Source organism: Penicillium argentinense (genome assembly GCF_028826775.1).
Source record: "Penicillium argentinense strain IBT 30761 chromosome Unknown utg000004l_segment0_segment0, whole genome shotgun sequence".
In the NCBI taxonomy this organism is placed as follows: domain Eukaryota; kingdom Fungi; phylum Ascomycota; class Eurotiomycetes; order Eurotiales; family Aspergillaceae; genus Penicillium; species Penicillium argentinense.
This window is the reverse complement of record NW_026622663.1, coordinates 2,213,936-2,228,902: the sequence shown is the minus strand read 5'-3', so window position 1 is coordinate 2,228,902 and position 14,967 is coordinate 2,213,936. Positions and strand designations below refer to the sequence as shown.

Genomic DNA, 14,967 nt, shown 5'->3' with positions numbered 1-14,967 from the left:
CTGTCTGATTCCTAGGCTGAGCGAGGAGCCAATGTACATAACGGATTAGCATCTCGTCTTCTTTCTCCAAGCAGGATTTCTAAGCTGACATACCGGCGACCTTACCTTTGCCGTCGTAGTGATTGCAGCGGAACTTCTCTTCGAAGTTACCTTTCTTCAAAGAGCAGTCAAGGCTGCTCCAGACGTAATGCTCGATACGGCGTGGGATCGCAATCTCGAATATGCGCATGCCTATGTGTGTGGAAAATCAATTAAGATAAACTTGAGAAATTTCATCCCAAATACTAAATATCTTACCCCAGTAAGTTTCACCATTTTCACCGGAAACATATCCATTCGTATTGACGTAGCTAGTCGGGGCAATTGATAAGAGCAAGCTGAAAAACCAATATTTTTATCGACGCCCAATTTAGAAGACTACTGGCAATACTAATGAACAGAAGTGAACATTCGGGCTTTTGTATTGAAAGGTGTGATAGCTACTAAGCCTCTTGATACTCGAAAACAGATTAAAGATTAAGACCTCAACGCCTAGCGATGCAGATCTATTGTATGGTCTATGAGATTCTTTACAATGAGAAAAAGATCCGATCATCCCCTACTCAGCCTTCTTTGAAGCCTTCGTCCGAAGCTTCATGAGCAGGAAAACCAAAGCATACGAGCTGATGGCGAAGATAGCCACAATACCGATATCTCTCCAACCGTAGTAATACTCCTTCAGGTTGATGGTCTTGAGATAGTCGGCGCCGGTGCGGTACTCGCAGACACGGCAGCTCTCCGTAGCCTCCGGGTTGACCAGGTTCATGTGGGCGCCGATGGTGCTCATGTAGGTCTTCAGGTATGCGCCGCAGGTACTTCCGTTGGGTGGGTCGAAGATGGCGAACTCGCTTTCCTTGCAGTTCACCTCGGTGTCCCATACTGGGAAGACAAGCATGCCGCCCATCAGGTAGTTGAAGGGGTTCAGCCAGTAGATCCAGTAGCGCCAGAAGGCCTGGATCTGCGAGTAAGGCACGAGAACACCGCAGAAGGAGACGAGGGTACCGATGATGAGGGGGTTGATTAGGGCAGCGAAGGTGGCGTTGGGGGCGTAAGCGGCGACGAACTGACCGATACCGGTGTAGACGAACTCGTACAGAAGCATGATCAGGAAGGTTGGGCCGGCCTTTTCGGAGACATTGGGGAAGCCGACGGTGTAATACCAGCAGACATAATACAACACAGCGCAGATGCAGAGGTAAGGGATTTCGGAGACAACCAGAGCGGTCACAAAGGCAACCCAAGAGTACATCTTGGACTTCTTCTCGCGCTGCTCGTAGATGGCACGGCGCTCCAGGAACAGGGGCTGCAGCTGGTTGATCACACCGGGGGCGACGAAGATGAAGTTGAAGATTGTGAAGAGGCGAAGCTGCATGCTGCCCACACTGTCGCCGATCATCCAGAAAGAGAAACCGTTGAAAAGAGCAGAGCCAATGTGGAGAGCGAACTTATTGTTGACATAATCCGTGTTGCGGTAGAGGGCAAGGCTCATGCGGAGAGTCACCAACTTGATCTGTTCCCAGAGCGATGTAGCAAACTCGCGACCATCATCAAATGTACCGGGAGGGTTTGCGGCAGCAGTAGTGATGATGTCGTCCAGCTCCTTGGAAGCCCTCTCATGTTCCGGGGACTTGAGCCAGACATCGTTCCAATCCCGACCCTGGCTGAGGTGTCCAGAAACGACATCGATCATGTGCTCTGCAGGGTTGGTGTTGGGAGGGCATGGAGCATCGTAGCGAGAGAAGTAATTCTTGACCGTGTTTCCATTATCGCCGATCTCTCCGAAGTACACAGTCTTGCCGCCCTTAGCGAGCAAAAGTAAGGTATCGAACTCGGCGAACAGCTGTGCAGAAGGCTGGTGGATGGTAACAAGAACAGCTTGGCCGACGTCGGCTAGCTTGCGCAGGAAGCGAACGGTATTGTAGGCGGATTGTCCGTCAAGACCAGATGTCGGCTCGTCCAGGAAGATCAGAATGCTAGGCTTGGAGACCAGCTCGACACCGATGGTGACACGCTTGCGCTGCTCAACGCTGAGGCCAGCACCGACTTGGCCAATCATGGTATCGGCGATGTCGTGGAGCTCAAGAAGATCGATGATAGTGTTGACATATTGCAGCTTCTCCTCCCGTGGGGTCTCCCGAGACTGGCGCATCAGAGCAGAGAACTCCAGGGACTCACGAACGGTCGCCTGAGGCTCAAGAACATCAAGCTGCTCACAGTATCCGGCCGAGCGCTGGAAAGAAACAGGAAGCTCGCGACCATCAACGAGGATCGAGCCACGGATGGTACCCTCGGTCTTGCGTTGAGCTAGGACATCGAGGAGAGTGGTCTTTCCAGCACCAGAAGAACCCATCAGGGCTCCCAGCATACCGGGCTTGACCCAACCGTAGACATTGTCGAGAAGGACACGGTCACCGGATGGGGTCTTGACGGTGTAGGTCAGGTCCTTCCAGGTGAAGATGGAGGTATTGCGAACAAGCTGCTTGTCAATTTCCTCCTCAGTCTGGGCGCCGCACTCAACAGGAGTCTTGGTCTTCTCCTGGACCTGAGACTCTTCGTCGTGGCCGGCATTCTGGCGGTGTCGATCAAGTCGCTCGCGGGGAATGACAAGGCAGCTTCCAGACTCAGAGGGAGACTGCCAGCGAGAAGTAGCTATGATGGTGACAGCAACAAACAGAGCCCACCAGGCCCAGTTAATACCAAAGTTTCGCCAGAGGTGGGAGTGGCTGTAAGAAAGGGAGCTAAGGTACTGATCGCCGGTCACGAATGTAGCTCCTCGCTGGGCTCCACCGACACCAGCGCAGGCGGCATGCACGGTGTCCTCATAACCGGGCCCCATGGGGATCAAGTTGGTGCCGACGCAAGGGATCGTCTTCTGGAAGAATTCGTTGGAGAGCAGAGCTTCGAAGCCGTAGGCGAGCGGGTCGATCCAGAAAATCCAGCCGAGCCAGGGGTGCATCTGCGGCTTTTGAATCATATAACCGGTGTACATGATGAGGGCAGAAATCAGGAATCCGGAGACTTTCGAGGCACCATCGAAGGTGCTGAAGAGGGCACCGATTGCACGGAACAAAGCAGTCATGCACTGTAAAAAGAGTTAGTAAATACCCCAGCAAAACAATTAAGGGGAAATGAGACGTACCATTGTGGTAGCGAAAACCATCACCCAGTAGGTGAAGAACGCTCCAGCAGACATGGTCAAGCCCACCATGAAGTACACCACAAGCGAGAACATGCTGATCTGGAACAGCAGAACGGGAATATCGGCAGTGATTTGAGCAATGCAGAAAGCGGCAGGGTGGAACATAGCGAAGCCTTTGTGCTTGATCAAGACAGGGCGGCCGTGGAATGAGTCGGTCACTTCGGACATGGCCAGCAGACTGTTGTACAGGAGAGAGAAGAAAAGAGCACCGGACTTGACGAAAAGTCCACCCGAGTTGTTAGGGGCATTGTAGAACAGAGAACCGGCAATCAGAGCCTGCATCAAGGTCGCGACTTGCTTGATGATAAAGGACGCTTTGTCACCCCAAATAATTTGGTACTGACGGGCGACACAGGCCTTGACTTGCTCAGTGAAGCTGACAGTCAGAGGGCTTTTCTTGGGAAGCTGGTTGGAAGTCTCCAAGGCGACACCCTCTTTAAACTCCTGAGTGCGTTGAATGGCGAGGTCAGAAGTCGGATAATCGTACTCGGAAATCATCTTGGTGTAAACCGGGGACTTTTCATATTCCTCGCGAAGGGCCTCCTTGTTTCGAGGGAAGCGGTTTTCATATCCATCACGAATGCGGCGCTCAGTCGGGACAGTCACACCAGTCAGGAAATCGGCGACGTTGGATCCCTCCCGACAAATGAAACCAGCCTTCTCCATGAAAGGACGAGCCTCCTCGCGAGATCCGTAGTAGACTTGTTCTCCTTCGTCGAGAACCAGGACCTTGTCGAAGAGATCGTAAATTCCATTACCGGCCTGGTAGAGGGTGACGATGGTGGAGAGACCCATGGTGTCGGTCATCGCACGGATGGCCTTGGTCCACTCCAAAGCGGTACTAGCATCCAGGCCACGAGTACTGTTGTCCCAGCAGAAGACGGAACCACGAGTGGCAAGGCACTCGATGATGGACACACGCTTGCGTTCACCACCCGAGACACCACGGACGTACTCGTTGCCTACTTTTGTGTCCCCCGTGTGCGAAATACCCATCGCCTCCATGAGGAACTTCTTGGACTCCTCAGCGTAGTCTTCGGCGGAATCGACACCGTCGGGCAGCTTGAAGGGGACCTTGAGGCGAGTCGCAAAGTCCATCGTCTCGCCGACGGTAAGGGCAGGGAAGAACAGTTCCTCCTCGGTGTTCATGACAATCTGGCCACGATAATTGCGTGCCTCAGCCGAGGTCATGGAACCAAAACGGATGTCACCTTCCACGGACTTGTATCCGCCCGTTCGATTGGACAGCATCTTGAGGAGGGTCGTGCAGCCGGAGCCGGGGCGGCCCAGGACGAGGAGCATCTCACCGGGCTTAACGCAGCCATGACTGTTGCGCAGGATCGTACGGAGGGGCGCTTTGTTGCGGGATTCTTTGATGTGCTTTGGGATGTTGAACTGCGAGAGAACGTTCTCGTTGACGGCGGCTTCAGCAGAGATGACGTCCACATTTAGGTTCTGCCAGGTAACACCTAGTTCCTGTCGTTTGAAGCCCGACGCCAAATCGCGTTGGTGCTGCTCTTGCACGCGGGAGAGCAGGCTCCAGTCATTGCCAGTGTTTTTCGTTTGACCTTTCATGCTGCTGGCCTCGCTGGTACTTTTCGAGTGGGTGTCCTCGCCGTAAACGGTGGCGGCCGCGCTGGTGGTCTCACCTTGGATATCCATTGAGGTTCTCTTGAAAGAGAAGGAGGGCTGGATAGGGTCCCCCATCGTTACGGGAGGGAAACAAACCGATGAAGAGGGAAAGGAGTCGAAGAGAGAAAAGATACTTGTGGGAGATGGAATCAAGTTATACACCTTCGCCGTCACACTCCGCCAACTACGCGGTTTTCTCCGGTGGATCAAACACCGGCCGGCCTAGCTTCTGTCCGACTTTCCGGATCCAATTGGTAGGTATATTAGAGAAAGGCGTCGGAGATATCTACTTTGACGGGTTATGGGTGCATCCAGGCCAACAGATCACCTCGTTTCGGAGCCCCTATTCCATCGTTCGAGTCACAATCTCAAACTGCGCCCCACGCGGAAATGGAGTCAAAATCTCTGCGAACCAAACAGCAGTGGAGCGCCAGGCCGATCAAAGAAAACAATCATCCGCACGCCATCTAAACTTCCGCTGACACATCCGGCGGGGCCTCGCGGATATCTAAACTTGGATGAACCGTACATAAAAGGCATCCTGTGAGCAGGCGTGAACAACCCTGGGCAGTAGAATCCATGAACCAGAAGCAAAGAAAGGCCAATCAAAGGCAATTGACCCCTCCACTGCCGTTTCGATTGTTAAAAAAGAAAAGCGTAGGCGCGCACGGTGGAAAATAACTTGGTTCGGAACTCGCGCTTCCAAACCGCCGATGCCACGCGGTCGGCGTGTCGGCGTCTCGGTGTGGTCGGGCTCCGCTGACACAGCGGGATCGATGCTCGGAATGGGCTAGTGCAGTTCCGAACCGCGTTCAATCGGGCAAGTAGGGTTCCAAACGTGCCCCCGGTCGTTGCTGGCGGGGGGCTCCCTGCAAGGCCCTGCGGCTCGGAGGGTCTATCTGTCCGAATCTCCTGTGTGGCTAGCCAGAGCCGCCCGTGATTGCGAGGTGGCCGATCAGGCAGCCGCCTCTAGTTGCTGGGCTACCCACTCATCTACGCAGGTATCTACTCGGTTTTGAAACGGTGGACGAATGCATCAAATTGGCAGAACACTAACCATTGTAGGTAAAAAAAAAACAGTGCTAACACCGTTGTCGGTTGAAATCGATAACCCGTTCGCCGTGGAGTCCCGCAAAGAGGCATGAGAACTGCAGATCGCCAAAACAAATAAAACCATGAAAAAAGAGAGATGTCCACCGGAGCGCACCATCAAATCAGCAATCGTCATCGCTTTCAACACTCTCATCATTCTTAACGCTATCGTCGCTCGCATCGTTCTCCAAGTCTTCCATTGATCTGCACTCGTTGCATAGATCATGTCCCTCCGCATTTGAATCTGAAAAGAACGATGCGTCCTTCTCAGTTTCACAACCAGCGCAGTATTTTTGCCGGCGTTCGAGGCAATATGCACAAACACTGTCATAATTCAGCCCCACACTTCGTGCTTTGTCGCAGTGTACAAATGAAGCAAGACTCTACCGGTTCGTCCTGAAAGCCCCGGTCAGACACCTCAGAGCAGACCATCTCAATATCGTTGTGGATGCGTTCAGTGTCATCGCTCTTCACTTGGGCCTTTTCGATTGGTATAGTCTCTTGAGATGTAACAGGTGCTCTTTCAGTGTGAAGCAAGTCTTGCACCTCTTGTAGTAGCTCAATAACCTGCTTCATGACAAGAAGGATCTGTTAGTTGAGATCTGCCGGTGTCTCCTGGTTGGTTGAAGCTGTCGAGAGCGAAGTGACAGTGGAGGTTTCATCTTCATCAGCTGTGGTTGACTGGGTCGATTCACTTGGGTCGAGGTATTGATTCGGCACGTACCCGTGCCCGTACATGCCGGAAGCGTTCATGGTGCCCATAAACGCAAGACCTTGTGTACTTGTGCTCAGGTTGTTGTCCAGATGCACCTAGTTGAGCCTCGGGTTGTTTGAGAGCTGCTAGTTGATTGAGGCCAAATGCCGTCTTCGATCCCGCTTTTTCTGTGACAGTGTTAGATGTTGGTGTTTCCCCGCTTGATTGACTATCGCACTGACAACTTGCGTGGAGTTACGGCAATAAATGCAGGTATTTAGCTCCATGTCGCCCTTCATGAAGATTCGTGCTGTAATCAGCTTGCAGCATTTGTGATAGAATCCAGCCGACCGGATCCTTGCGTGACCATTGGGTTTTGGAGCATCTCTCTGCGCAGGGCACCTGTAGTGGCCGTTGTGTAATTGCTGAGAGGGCTCAGATGGGAGAGAGGTGGTTGTGTTCGACGGGTTGTCGAGAGGGAGGAAGTTCGGGTTCAGATATGAATAGAGGTGGAGAGCGGGCTTGTCGCTGCAAGTACCGCCCCACGTGCCGCGAACGCTGGAAGTGAGGTTTCTGGGGAGATTTACCAGTGGCGGTAGCTTTGATACTCTTTTCATATCAGCAGCTGTGGATGGAACTCGAGATATTCGGAATCTCTAGTTTGCGCTGTTAGCAGCTGATCGACATGTGTCCAGGAGAACCCCTTGCCGAAATGAGAATGGAATCTCGTGACTAGAGTTAGAGGTGGTTCGATATGAAACGTCGCGAGAACGGCCTTTCGTCAGAGTTCACTATTTCTGGTGGCGGATGTAGAAATGTCGGCAGAATCACTCACGAACTCGAAAAGAGATTGAGAAGCACTGGGGATGTTGTCGTCAAGATCCTTTTGCTGGAGAAAAAATGTCAGCGAGAGTAACAACACCATGCCAGTGTTAATCAAAAAAGACGTACCAGAGAGGGTTTGAGTGGAAGCAATGACAATGGCCTTAAGTGGAAGGTTATATGAAAAAGGAAGATGTGGAAAGTGAAATTTGTTTGAATAACAGTGCAGCTGCCGTGTCTAGCGGTGCTGAATGGAAGTTGCTTTCTAGCCAGACTTTGCTTATTTCATTCAAATTTCGACCTTTTTATATAATCTAAATTGATGAATTTCTTTAGTCAGATCAGTCAGGGCCTTGCCATTAAAAATAGCAGTTCAATCCAGAAGAAAAGTCAGTGCCAAGCTGGTCCAAACAAATAGACCTCGTCTCTCAAAGGAGCTGCAGGTTTCGTACGGTGATCACAGAAAAGCTGGCGAATGTGAAGCTTGGGGCTTAGTGTTGTATCGAAATCCAATCATATTTAGAGTCCAGGGTTAAACATTAATAGCTCTGCTACAGCATCGCGAGCCAAAACTGGAAAAGGGAATCACATTTCTTGAATCTGCTGAAAACATATATATCGCGCAATTTCCCCCTTCCGACTAGCTCTTTCCAACTCCGACACGGCCTCTTCCAACGATCGCATATTCCAAGCATCCTCATCCGGCATCAGCGGTTCGTCAGCGCCTGGTAGTAAAGGCAGCGCTTGTACCGGCATCTCTTGTTGCAAATTATCGAGCCGGTGGAGCAGATCTTGTTGGGCCAGGCGCTGCATCGAGGTGCAGGCCAGCACATGTCTGAGGTCAGGCTCGGACGCCCGCGCCTCTTTTTGGATTTTTTGTAGGGAGAGCTCGCATAGTCGGTAGGCGAGCTGGTCGGAGTCTGTGGTTGGGTTCGGGGTGGAGAGAGGGTGTGTGGAGGTGGAGATCTGGACCGTGCGGATGGGCGATCGTTGTTTTGGTTTGAGGGATGGAGAGACGTTCCGGACAATGAGTCTCGTGCAATGCATGCTGGATATTTTGGGGCTCAACTCAATGCGGTTGTGGTTGAGGTTTTGGGGATGGTTGCTGTTGGAGAAAGAAGGTACGCAGGCCAGCGCCCAGTTCCCGATCTTTATACAATGATTGCGGGGCGATCTGGTACTATCGCTATCGTCTTTGAAAAAAACGGTCGATCATGGGGCCATCGGGTCCTGGAATCGACGAGTCACCCCACCGGTGCCGCCCCTTTGAATTCTCGCGGAAGGTGCTGGTTGTAGGAAATTCCCGGCTGGCGTGGTTGGGTTTCGCCACCGCAGCCATCATGCCACCCGCGCGTCGCACCAAGTCAATCCTCTGCCTTGAAACAATCCATGCCGGAAATCATTCCACTAAAGTCTTGATCTCTTAGTAGCGTAACAGGGAAAATGGAATTTGTGATGAAACAGTTCAAAAACTGCCCTCAAAATATGAGTACTATTCGAATGTAGGACGACCTAGAGATACCTGATTTAACAGAGAGAGAAGAAGGCACCGCTCAATAAATGAGATAAATCGACACTGGTGCAGAGGAGCCGAATGCAATAAAATTCATTAGCGCCGACTTTCTGCCTGTCAATTCGTAAAAAGTCAGCACTCCAATAACTTTCATGTAGTGGGACATGAATTAACACTTATGTAAATGCAAGACCTTGTCGTCATAAAGTAGCTGAAGAACTAATTCCAATATGTGTGGTATCCCTGATTTACCAAGTATCCTATACCAAAAAAAAAAAAAAGGCAAGATACCCAGATAAAAGCTACGAATACCCAATTAGCCTGTCAAAATTAGAGGGTGGTATATCAAAAGCCGCCAAATAAAAAAAGCGTACTGCCGCGGTAAATGCAGCCCACGCTTCATCGCGAAACGAGAAACCGTATTTCACTCAAATAAAAGCTTAAAGTCAATCCATGCCGAGGAAATTCTGGGATAAAAGGATCCCAAATTAGCGAGTTGAATCACTCCGGGTAGGCTTCATACGATATAATCCATTTTTGACATCTGCCTTTCTTAGATTCCATGGTGATTTCATTTTGTGCTCTACTGGCTATTCCCTTTGCCCCTGACCGATAGCTTCTATGACCTACAGCGAGCCTTTCCAATATACTTATTTCCCGGAAATATTTGACTGCATTGATATAGGTGTATATGTTGCAATCTGTAAATTGCCATGTTATCGGAGCTCGGAGTTGGTGACTCGGAATCGTCGACCCACCCCCGCGTTCCCTGACCGGGCCCGACTGTTGTCTAAGCACAGCTAAAGTATATGAGATCATGTAACGCGCACTTCGCCGCCATGCCCAAAAGAGACCCCGACCTTCAAGATAAGCAATCTCATAGATAGAATACCCCACAATTGGCCTCTACCGCTAACTAACTATCAAAAATCTTTACACAACCCTTTACATAAACCCCATTGTGATCGGACGGGAAACCCGACCTTGTACCCATGCCGAGCAAAGCCACATACAATTGCAGACAAGAAATCCCAGACTATGCAGCACTTCTCAGAGTTCCGATCTGGACTTGATAAAACCCAGCAGAACCACATTGGGCCAAGTAAGCCCACCTGCACGCCCTGCAGCCTGCTCACAGCTGATCACCTGGAAGAAGGTCTAGTTTCCCGGAACGATTCCCGATAAAGCTCCATTTTTCACGGGCAGGGCGAACCACGCACGCACTCCCCCACCGCACCTTTTATCAGATGAGTCACCACATCGGCATGGTCTGCCGATGGCTGAAAACGGCGCATAAACCCACTGAATCGCGGGGCGATTGATCTTAATTGACCCCGAGAAAGACCCTGACATTACCCATACACAAATCGTGCCAACTGCGTCACAATGGCAACAGATACCAAATCCAGCGCCATGGTCTCAACCGGTCCAGCACTAGGCTCCCTAGAAGAAACCGCAGGACCAAGCATCGCACCAAGCCGCGCACCAAGCACCGACCTAAGCAGAAGCAGCAGCGCACCAGGCGTCCGCAATGAAACCGACGCACCAAGTACCGCATTCTCAATCCTCGAGCCACCAGCCCCCCTCTCCGCAATAACAACACACACAACACACATCCGCGAGACAAACACCGACGACACATTCCCCGACGGCGGAACACGCTCCTGGCTCGTCGTGATGGGCTGCTTCTTCCTGCTAATGAGCAGCTACGGCCTCATGAACTCCACCGGCGTGCTACAGAATTACTTCGCAACCCATCAGCTCTCTGAATACTCCACCAGCGCCGTCGGCTGGGTTCCTGGAGTCTTCACATTCTTCGGACTCGTGCTCAGTGTGCAGATTGGGCCTATGTTCGATCGGTATGGGCCGACGGGGATTCTCATTGCTGGGACGGGGTGCTACGTAGCTGGTCTGCTTTTGCTGGCGGAGTGTCGCCTTTATTGGCACTTTATTCTCACGCTTGGTGTGTTGACGGGCACGGGGGCTGCGTTGCTGAGTACGGCGGCTATGGCAGCGGTGCCGCATTGGTTTGATCGGAAGGTTGGGATGGCGATGGGGACGGCGATGGCGGGTGCGGGACTTGGGGGTGTTACGTTTCCGCTCGTCCTGCGCGCGGGCTTTGCGCGGTTTGGGTATAAGTGGGCGATTCGGCTTGTTGCGTTGATTGTTGGTGTGTTGTGTTCGTTGGGGATTATGCTTGTGCGGTCCAGGCTGCCCAAGGGACAGAGTCGGTCGAGTATTAATTTGAGGGCGTTTAAGGATACTAGGTTTACTTGGTTGACCCTCGGCACGTTTAGTGAGTGATACCTTCGGTTCCCTTTTTTTTGGGTGGATGGCGCTGACGCTGATCCCAGGCCTGGAATTGGAAGTCTTTGCTGGATTGGGTCTGTACCCGACGTACGTAGTGATGCAAGGATTCAGTACATCGACCAGTGTAATCCTGCTCTCTCTTCTGAACGTGTAAGTTGGTTCATACTTCCGATCGATGTCATATCACTAAAAGTCCATGCACAATAGCTGTTCAACAATCGGCCGCCTAATCGCAGGCCGCTTCGCAGACCAATACGGACGCATCAACACCCAGACAGCTCTAATCGTCGTGGGCGTCTTTGCCATCTTCGTCATCTGGCTACCGTTCGGTAATACCCTCCCAGGACTCTATGTATTCAGCTGCGTCTTTGGACTCGCGTCGGGATCGTTCTTGAGTCTTGCTCCGGCTTGTATTGGACAAATTTCCAAGGCGAGCGAGGTGGGCGGTCGGTTTGGGATTTGCTATTCGATTGTTAGCTTGGCGTAAGTCATTTCACAGCAGACTGCAGTGTGTCAAATTCGAAAGAGCAGGTGAGCTAATCTGGCTGTTCAGGACATTGATCTGTATTCCGATTGGTGGTGAGATGCTCGAAAAGGTCGGGAAGCAGGCCATGGTGGCGTATCTGGGGAGTGTCTTGGTGGTTGGATTGGGGATGTTCGTCATGGCCCGATGGGCTTGTCTGAGCTATCGGTGGCGATGGCAGGCGAAGATCTAAGTAACAAAATGGGGGATTTCTGGTAATTGGCATAGCGTGGCGCGGAAGGGACAAAAGTTTGTAATATTTGCATTCAGAATGTGCATTGGTATTCGGATACATGAATTGTGATCTTATCAGCCTGAAACGAATCGGCACATGCATGGTATGAGTATTGATTCGAACGATAACGAGTTGCATATCGATCGTAGTGATCGTGCTTGATCAGTCACGAGCCTAGTTCTGCTCGCCGCCTTGTTCTTTGGTAAGCTCCTCCCTGGAATCGTCGCATTAGTATCACAACTATCACAGCTTCGCCTTACTCTGTCTGCCTCGCGGGAATTCAGCCCAGAAGGCTGATCCACTCACAGATGCTTATCCAGCTCATCCATATGTTTCCGCTGCTCACGCAACTTCTTTCGCAGCGCGAGTATCCTGCACACGTATCAGCAACCCATCCCCGCCCCAACCCAATTTTTTTTTCTCTTGCTAATACTGACTTCTCCTTCTCCTGCTCCCGAATATACATCAACTCCTGCGCCGCCTCGCGACGTTGAAACTGGTCCTTCCTGCGCCCGTTAGTGGTGACGTCATTCGTATTTTCGCAGTCGGGTGACTCACTCGGCGAGGAAGCCCCGCGGCTTGGGGCTGCCTGTGTCTCCGGCTGCCATGACGGACGGGGCGACGGAGAATGATCGTAGGATTGTGGATTTGGTGGTTGTACGGAGGAGTGGGCGGGTGAGTGCTGGATTCATGGTGAGAGGTGGAGATGTCGATCGGGATCTGCGTGGTGGAGGGCGGAGGATGTGTGTGGAAGAAGGCGGGACGCTCGTGAGACGCAGCGGATGATTATTCTGAGAGGGGGGCGCCGGCTTTAAGACGGGCGCGGCCTGCTGAATCCGGTCGCGATGGTACGACCGGGCAAAAGTACTTGCTCCTTTACTCCAGGGTAGGAGGAAGGATTTGGGCACCCGCCACTTTCGATTGTACGTTCCCAGAGTTTAGTCTGAGTCTAGTCTGCAGGGATGGCACCCCGCACCTGTGAGGCTGTGATGCCAGTTACCTTGTGTTGGCGACTCTAAATTGCATTCCATCGCGTGGTTCGGGTATACAGGGATGTGCCATCCCTCGGCGATGCAGAGGAATGTGGAGTCGAGGAGCGTCACGTTCCGAGCCATTGACATCAATCATATTGTGGCGTGGCATTCCGCCAAACTAGTTCACTGCTAGTACGTAGTGTGTAATAAAAACAAGAAACTTGAGAGCCCAGCTAAAGCACATATCGGAATCCCTTTTGCAGCCGTCTTGCTGCCGCAATATCGATGCCCTCCGTATCAGCCGTCAGCTGCAACCGCCGCAGCTCCTTCTCGCTGAGCTGGACATCTTCGTTCTCCAGACGCTCCTGGCGCTTATTGAGCATGCGCAGGTTGAAATACATGAAGATGCCGCACAGCGCGCCAATGCCCTGGAGCGCAATGTTGACGCCCAGCGCGGTCTGGTAGTAGGGCGATTCATTGTCGAGGTAGGTGTACGGGGTCCAGATACTGGCTGAGTTACCAATCGAGTTGATAAAGGCGTAGGCGGCGGCGCGCTTGGCCGGCGGACGGGGCAAGGCGTTCGCGATCCACGAGTACAAGGTGCCGTTCTGGGCGAAGACGAAGATCATGAGGAACATGGAGAAGTAGCGGGGGCCGAAATTGTCTTTATCGACGGTCATAAAGATCACGAAGCCGATGATCGTGATCGGGATCGGGTAGAGGAAGAACCAGAAGCGCATCGCCAGTTTATCGGAGACCCAGGAGTGGGCCAGGGACCAGATCACCATGAAGATGTATGGCGGGGCTACCAGGAGTAAAGAATAAATTTCATTGTCGGTGAGCGTCTCCGTGAGCGTCGGGAAGAAGTTCTGGAATCCCGCCGCACCGGTAATGCACATGTAGCCGAGGGCGAGCACGTAGGTCTTGATGTCCGTCATGGCGAGCTTGAGGCCCTTGATTTGGCTCATGCCGCCAGCGTCGTCCTTGTCGGCTTCGGCGGCGTCGATGGCAAGACGGCGCTCGGCGACTTTGCGCATTTCGGGAGAGAGCAGTTTCCATGTTTCTGGGAAGTCGGGGAGAACGACACAGATGATGAGACCGACGAAGACGGTGATGGCACCTTCAATGATATACAACCATTGCCATGCAGACAAGCCTCGATGCCCAGCCAAGCCGTTCAGAATGCCTGCCGCAATCAGGTTGCCAAAGGCACCGCTCAGCAGGGATCCGGAGTAGAAGATACTCATGCGGAAGGCTAATTCCTTTTTGGTATACCATTTCGAGAGGTAGAAGAGAACACCAGCGAAAAAGGGAGCCTCTACATCCAGTCTGTATTAGTGAGGGTTCTGTGGTGCCCGACCGAATTCGAAAAAAAAAAAAAAAAAAAACTTACCAACAAAACCCAGCAGGAATCGACAGGCCACAATACCGCCATAGTTCTTGACCTGACTGGTTAGGGCCGAGACCAGACCCCATGCAGTAACGAAGAAACCCAGGTAGAGCGATGGCCGTCCCATGTAATTGAGGAGCAAATTACTGGGCACTTGCATCAGGATATAGGCGACGAACAGAATCGACAGGCCGGTCTGATATTGTGTCGGGGGTGAGGCTGAGGTCCGCTTCCAGACCTTGCAATTTAGCCGCGGCATAGTTGTTACTATTCAATATTAGTATTCTGCCTCAGAGAAATGCTCTGTGCAGGACTTTGGTCGGGATCTGGCATACCGATCAATATAGTTCAGCAGGTAAACCAGCACGACCAACGGCATAATCAAACCATCAATCCGCAGCCGCAACTTCTTCTCGAGGATCTTCTCCTCCTCCGTCAATTGCGTCAAATGCACGACTTCCTCATGCGTGATGCCGGCCTTCTCCCCCATGGCCTCCGAGTCGGTGATGGCCATTTCCGCGTCAACCATGATGGATGACCAAAA

General features: G+C 52.1%; 5 protein-coding genes across 5 annotated transcripts; 1 reads left to right on the top strand and 4 right to left on the bottom strand.

Annotated features, from left to right (window-relative positions):
* Nucleotides 1-598: 598 nt before the first annotated feature.
* On the bottom strand, nucleotides 599-4,945 carry N7532_003744 (putative ABC multidrug transporter; the record flags this gene model as incomplete). Its single annotated transcript, XM_056616238.1, has 2 exons — nucleotides 599-3,121; nucleotides 3,179-4,945. The coding sequence occupies 2 exons, from the start codon at nucleotides 4,943-4,945 to the stop codon at nucleotides 599-601; spliced, it is 4,290 nt and encodes a 1,429-aa protein (XP_056476595.1).
* Nucleotides 4,946-8,063: 3,118 nt separating this feature from the next.
* Nucleotides 8,064-8,525, bottom strand: N7532_003743 (uncharacterized protein; the record flags this gene model as incomplete). Its single annotated transcript, XM_056616237.1, has 1 exon — nucleotides 8,064-8,525. The coding sequence occupies one exon, from the start codon at nucleotides 8,523-8,525 to the stop codon at nucleotides 8,064-8,066; it is 462 nt and encodes a 153-aa protein (XP_056476594.1).
* Nucleotides 8,526-10,377: 1,852 nt separating this feature from the next.
* Nucleotides 10,378-12,017, top strand: N7532_003742 (MCT family MFS transporter; the record flags this gene model as incomplete). Its single annotated transcript, XM_056616236.1, has 4 exons — nucleotides 10,378-11,287; nucleotides 11,346-11,451; nucleotides 11,509-11,784; nucleotides 11,855-12,017. 4 exons carry the CDS (start codon nucleotides 10,378-10,380, stop codon nucleotides 12,015-12,017), a joined length of 1,455 nt encoding a protein of 484 aa, XP_056476593.1.
* A 216-nt stretch (nucleotides 12,018-12,233) lies between these two features.
* Nucleotides 12,234-12,751, bottom strand: N7532_003741 (uncharacterized protein; the record flags this gene model as incomplete). The annotated part of the gene is made up of 4 exons (XM_056616235.1): nucleotides 12,234-12,273; nucleotides 12,366-12,431; nucleotides 12,497-12,565; nucleotides 12,618-12,751. The coding sequence occupies 4 exons, from the start codon at nucleotides 12,749-12,751 to the stop codon at nucleotides 12,234-12,236; spliced, it is 309 nt and encodes a 102-aa protein (XP_056476592.1).
* Nucleotides 12,752-13,266: 515 nt separating this feature from the next.
* N7532_003740 (putative MFS transporter) lies at nucleotides 13,267-14,952 on the bottom strand (the record flags this gene model as incomplete). Its single annotated transcript, XM_056616234.1, has 3 exons — nucleotides 13,267-14,351; nucleotides 14,427-14,690; nucleotides 14,811-14,952. 3 exons carry the CDS (start codon nucleotides 14,950-14,952, stop codon nucleotides 13,267-13,269), a joined length of 1,491 nt encoding a protein of 496 aa, XP_056476591.1.
* Between the last annotated feature and the right edge of the window lie 15 nt (nucleotides 14,953-14,967).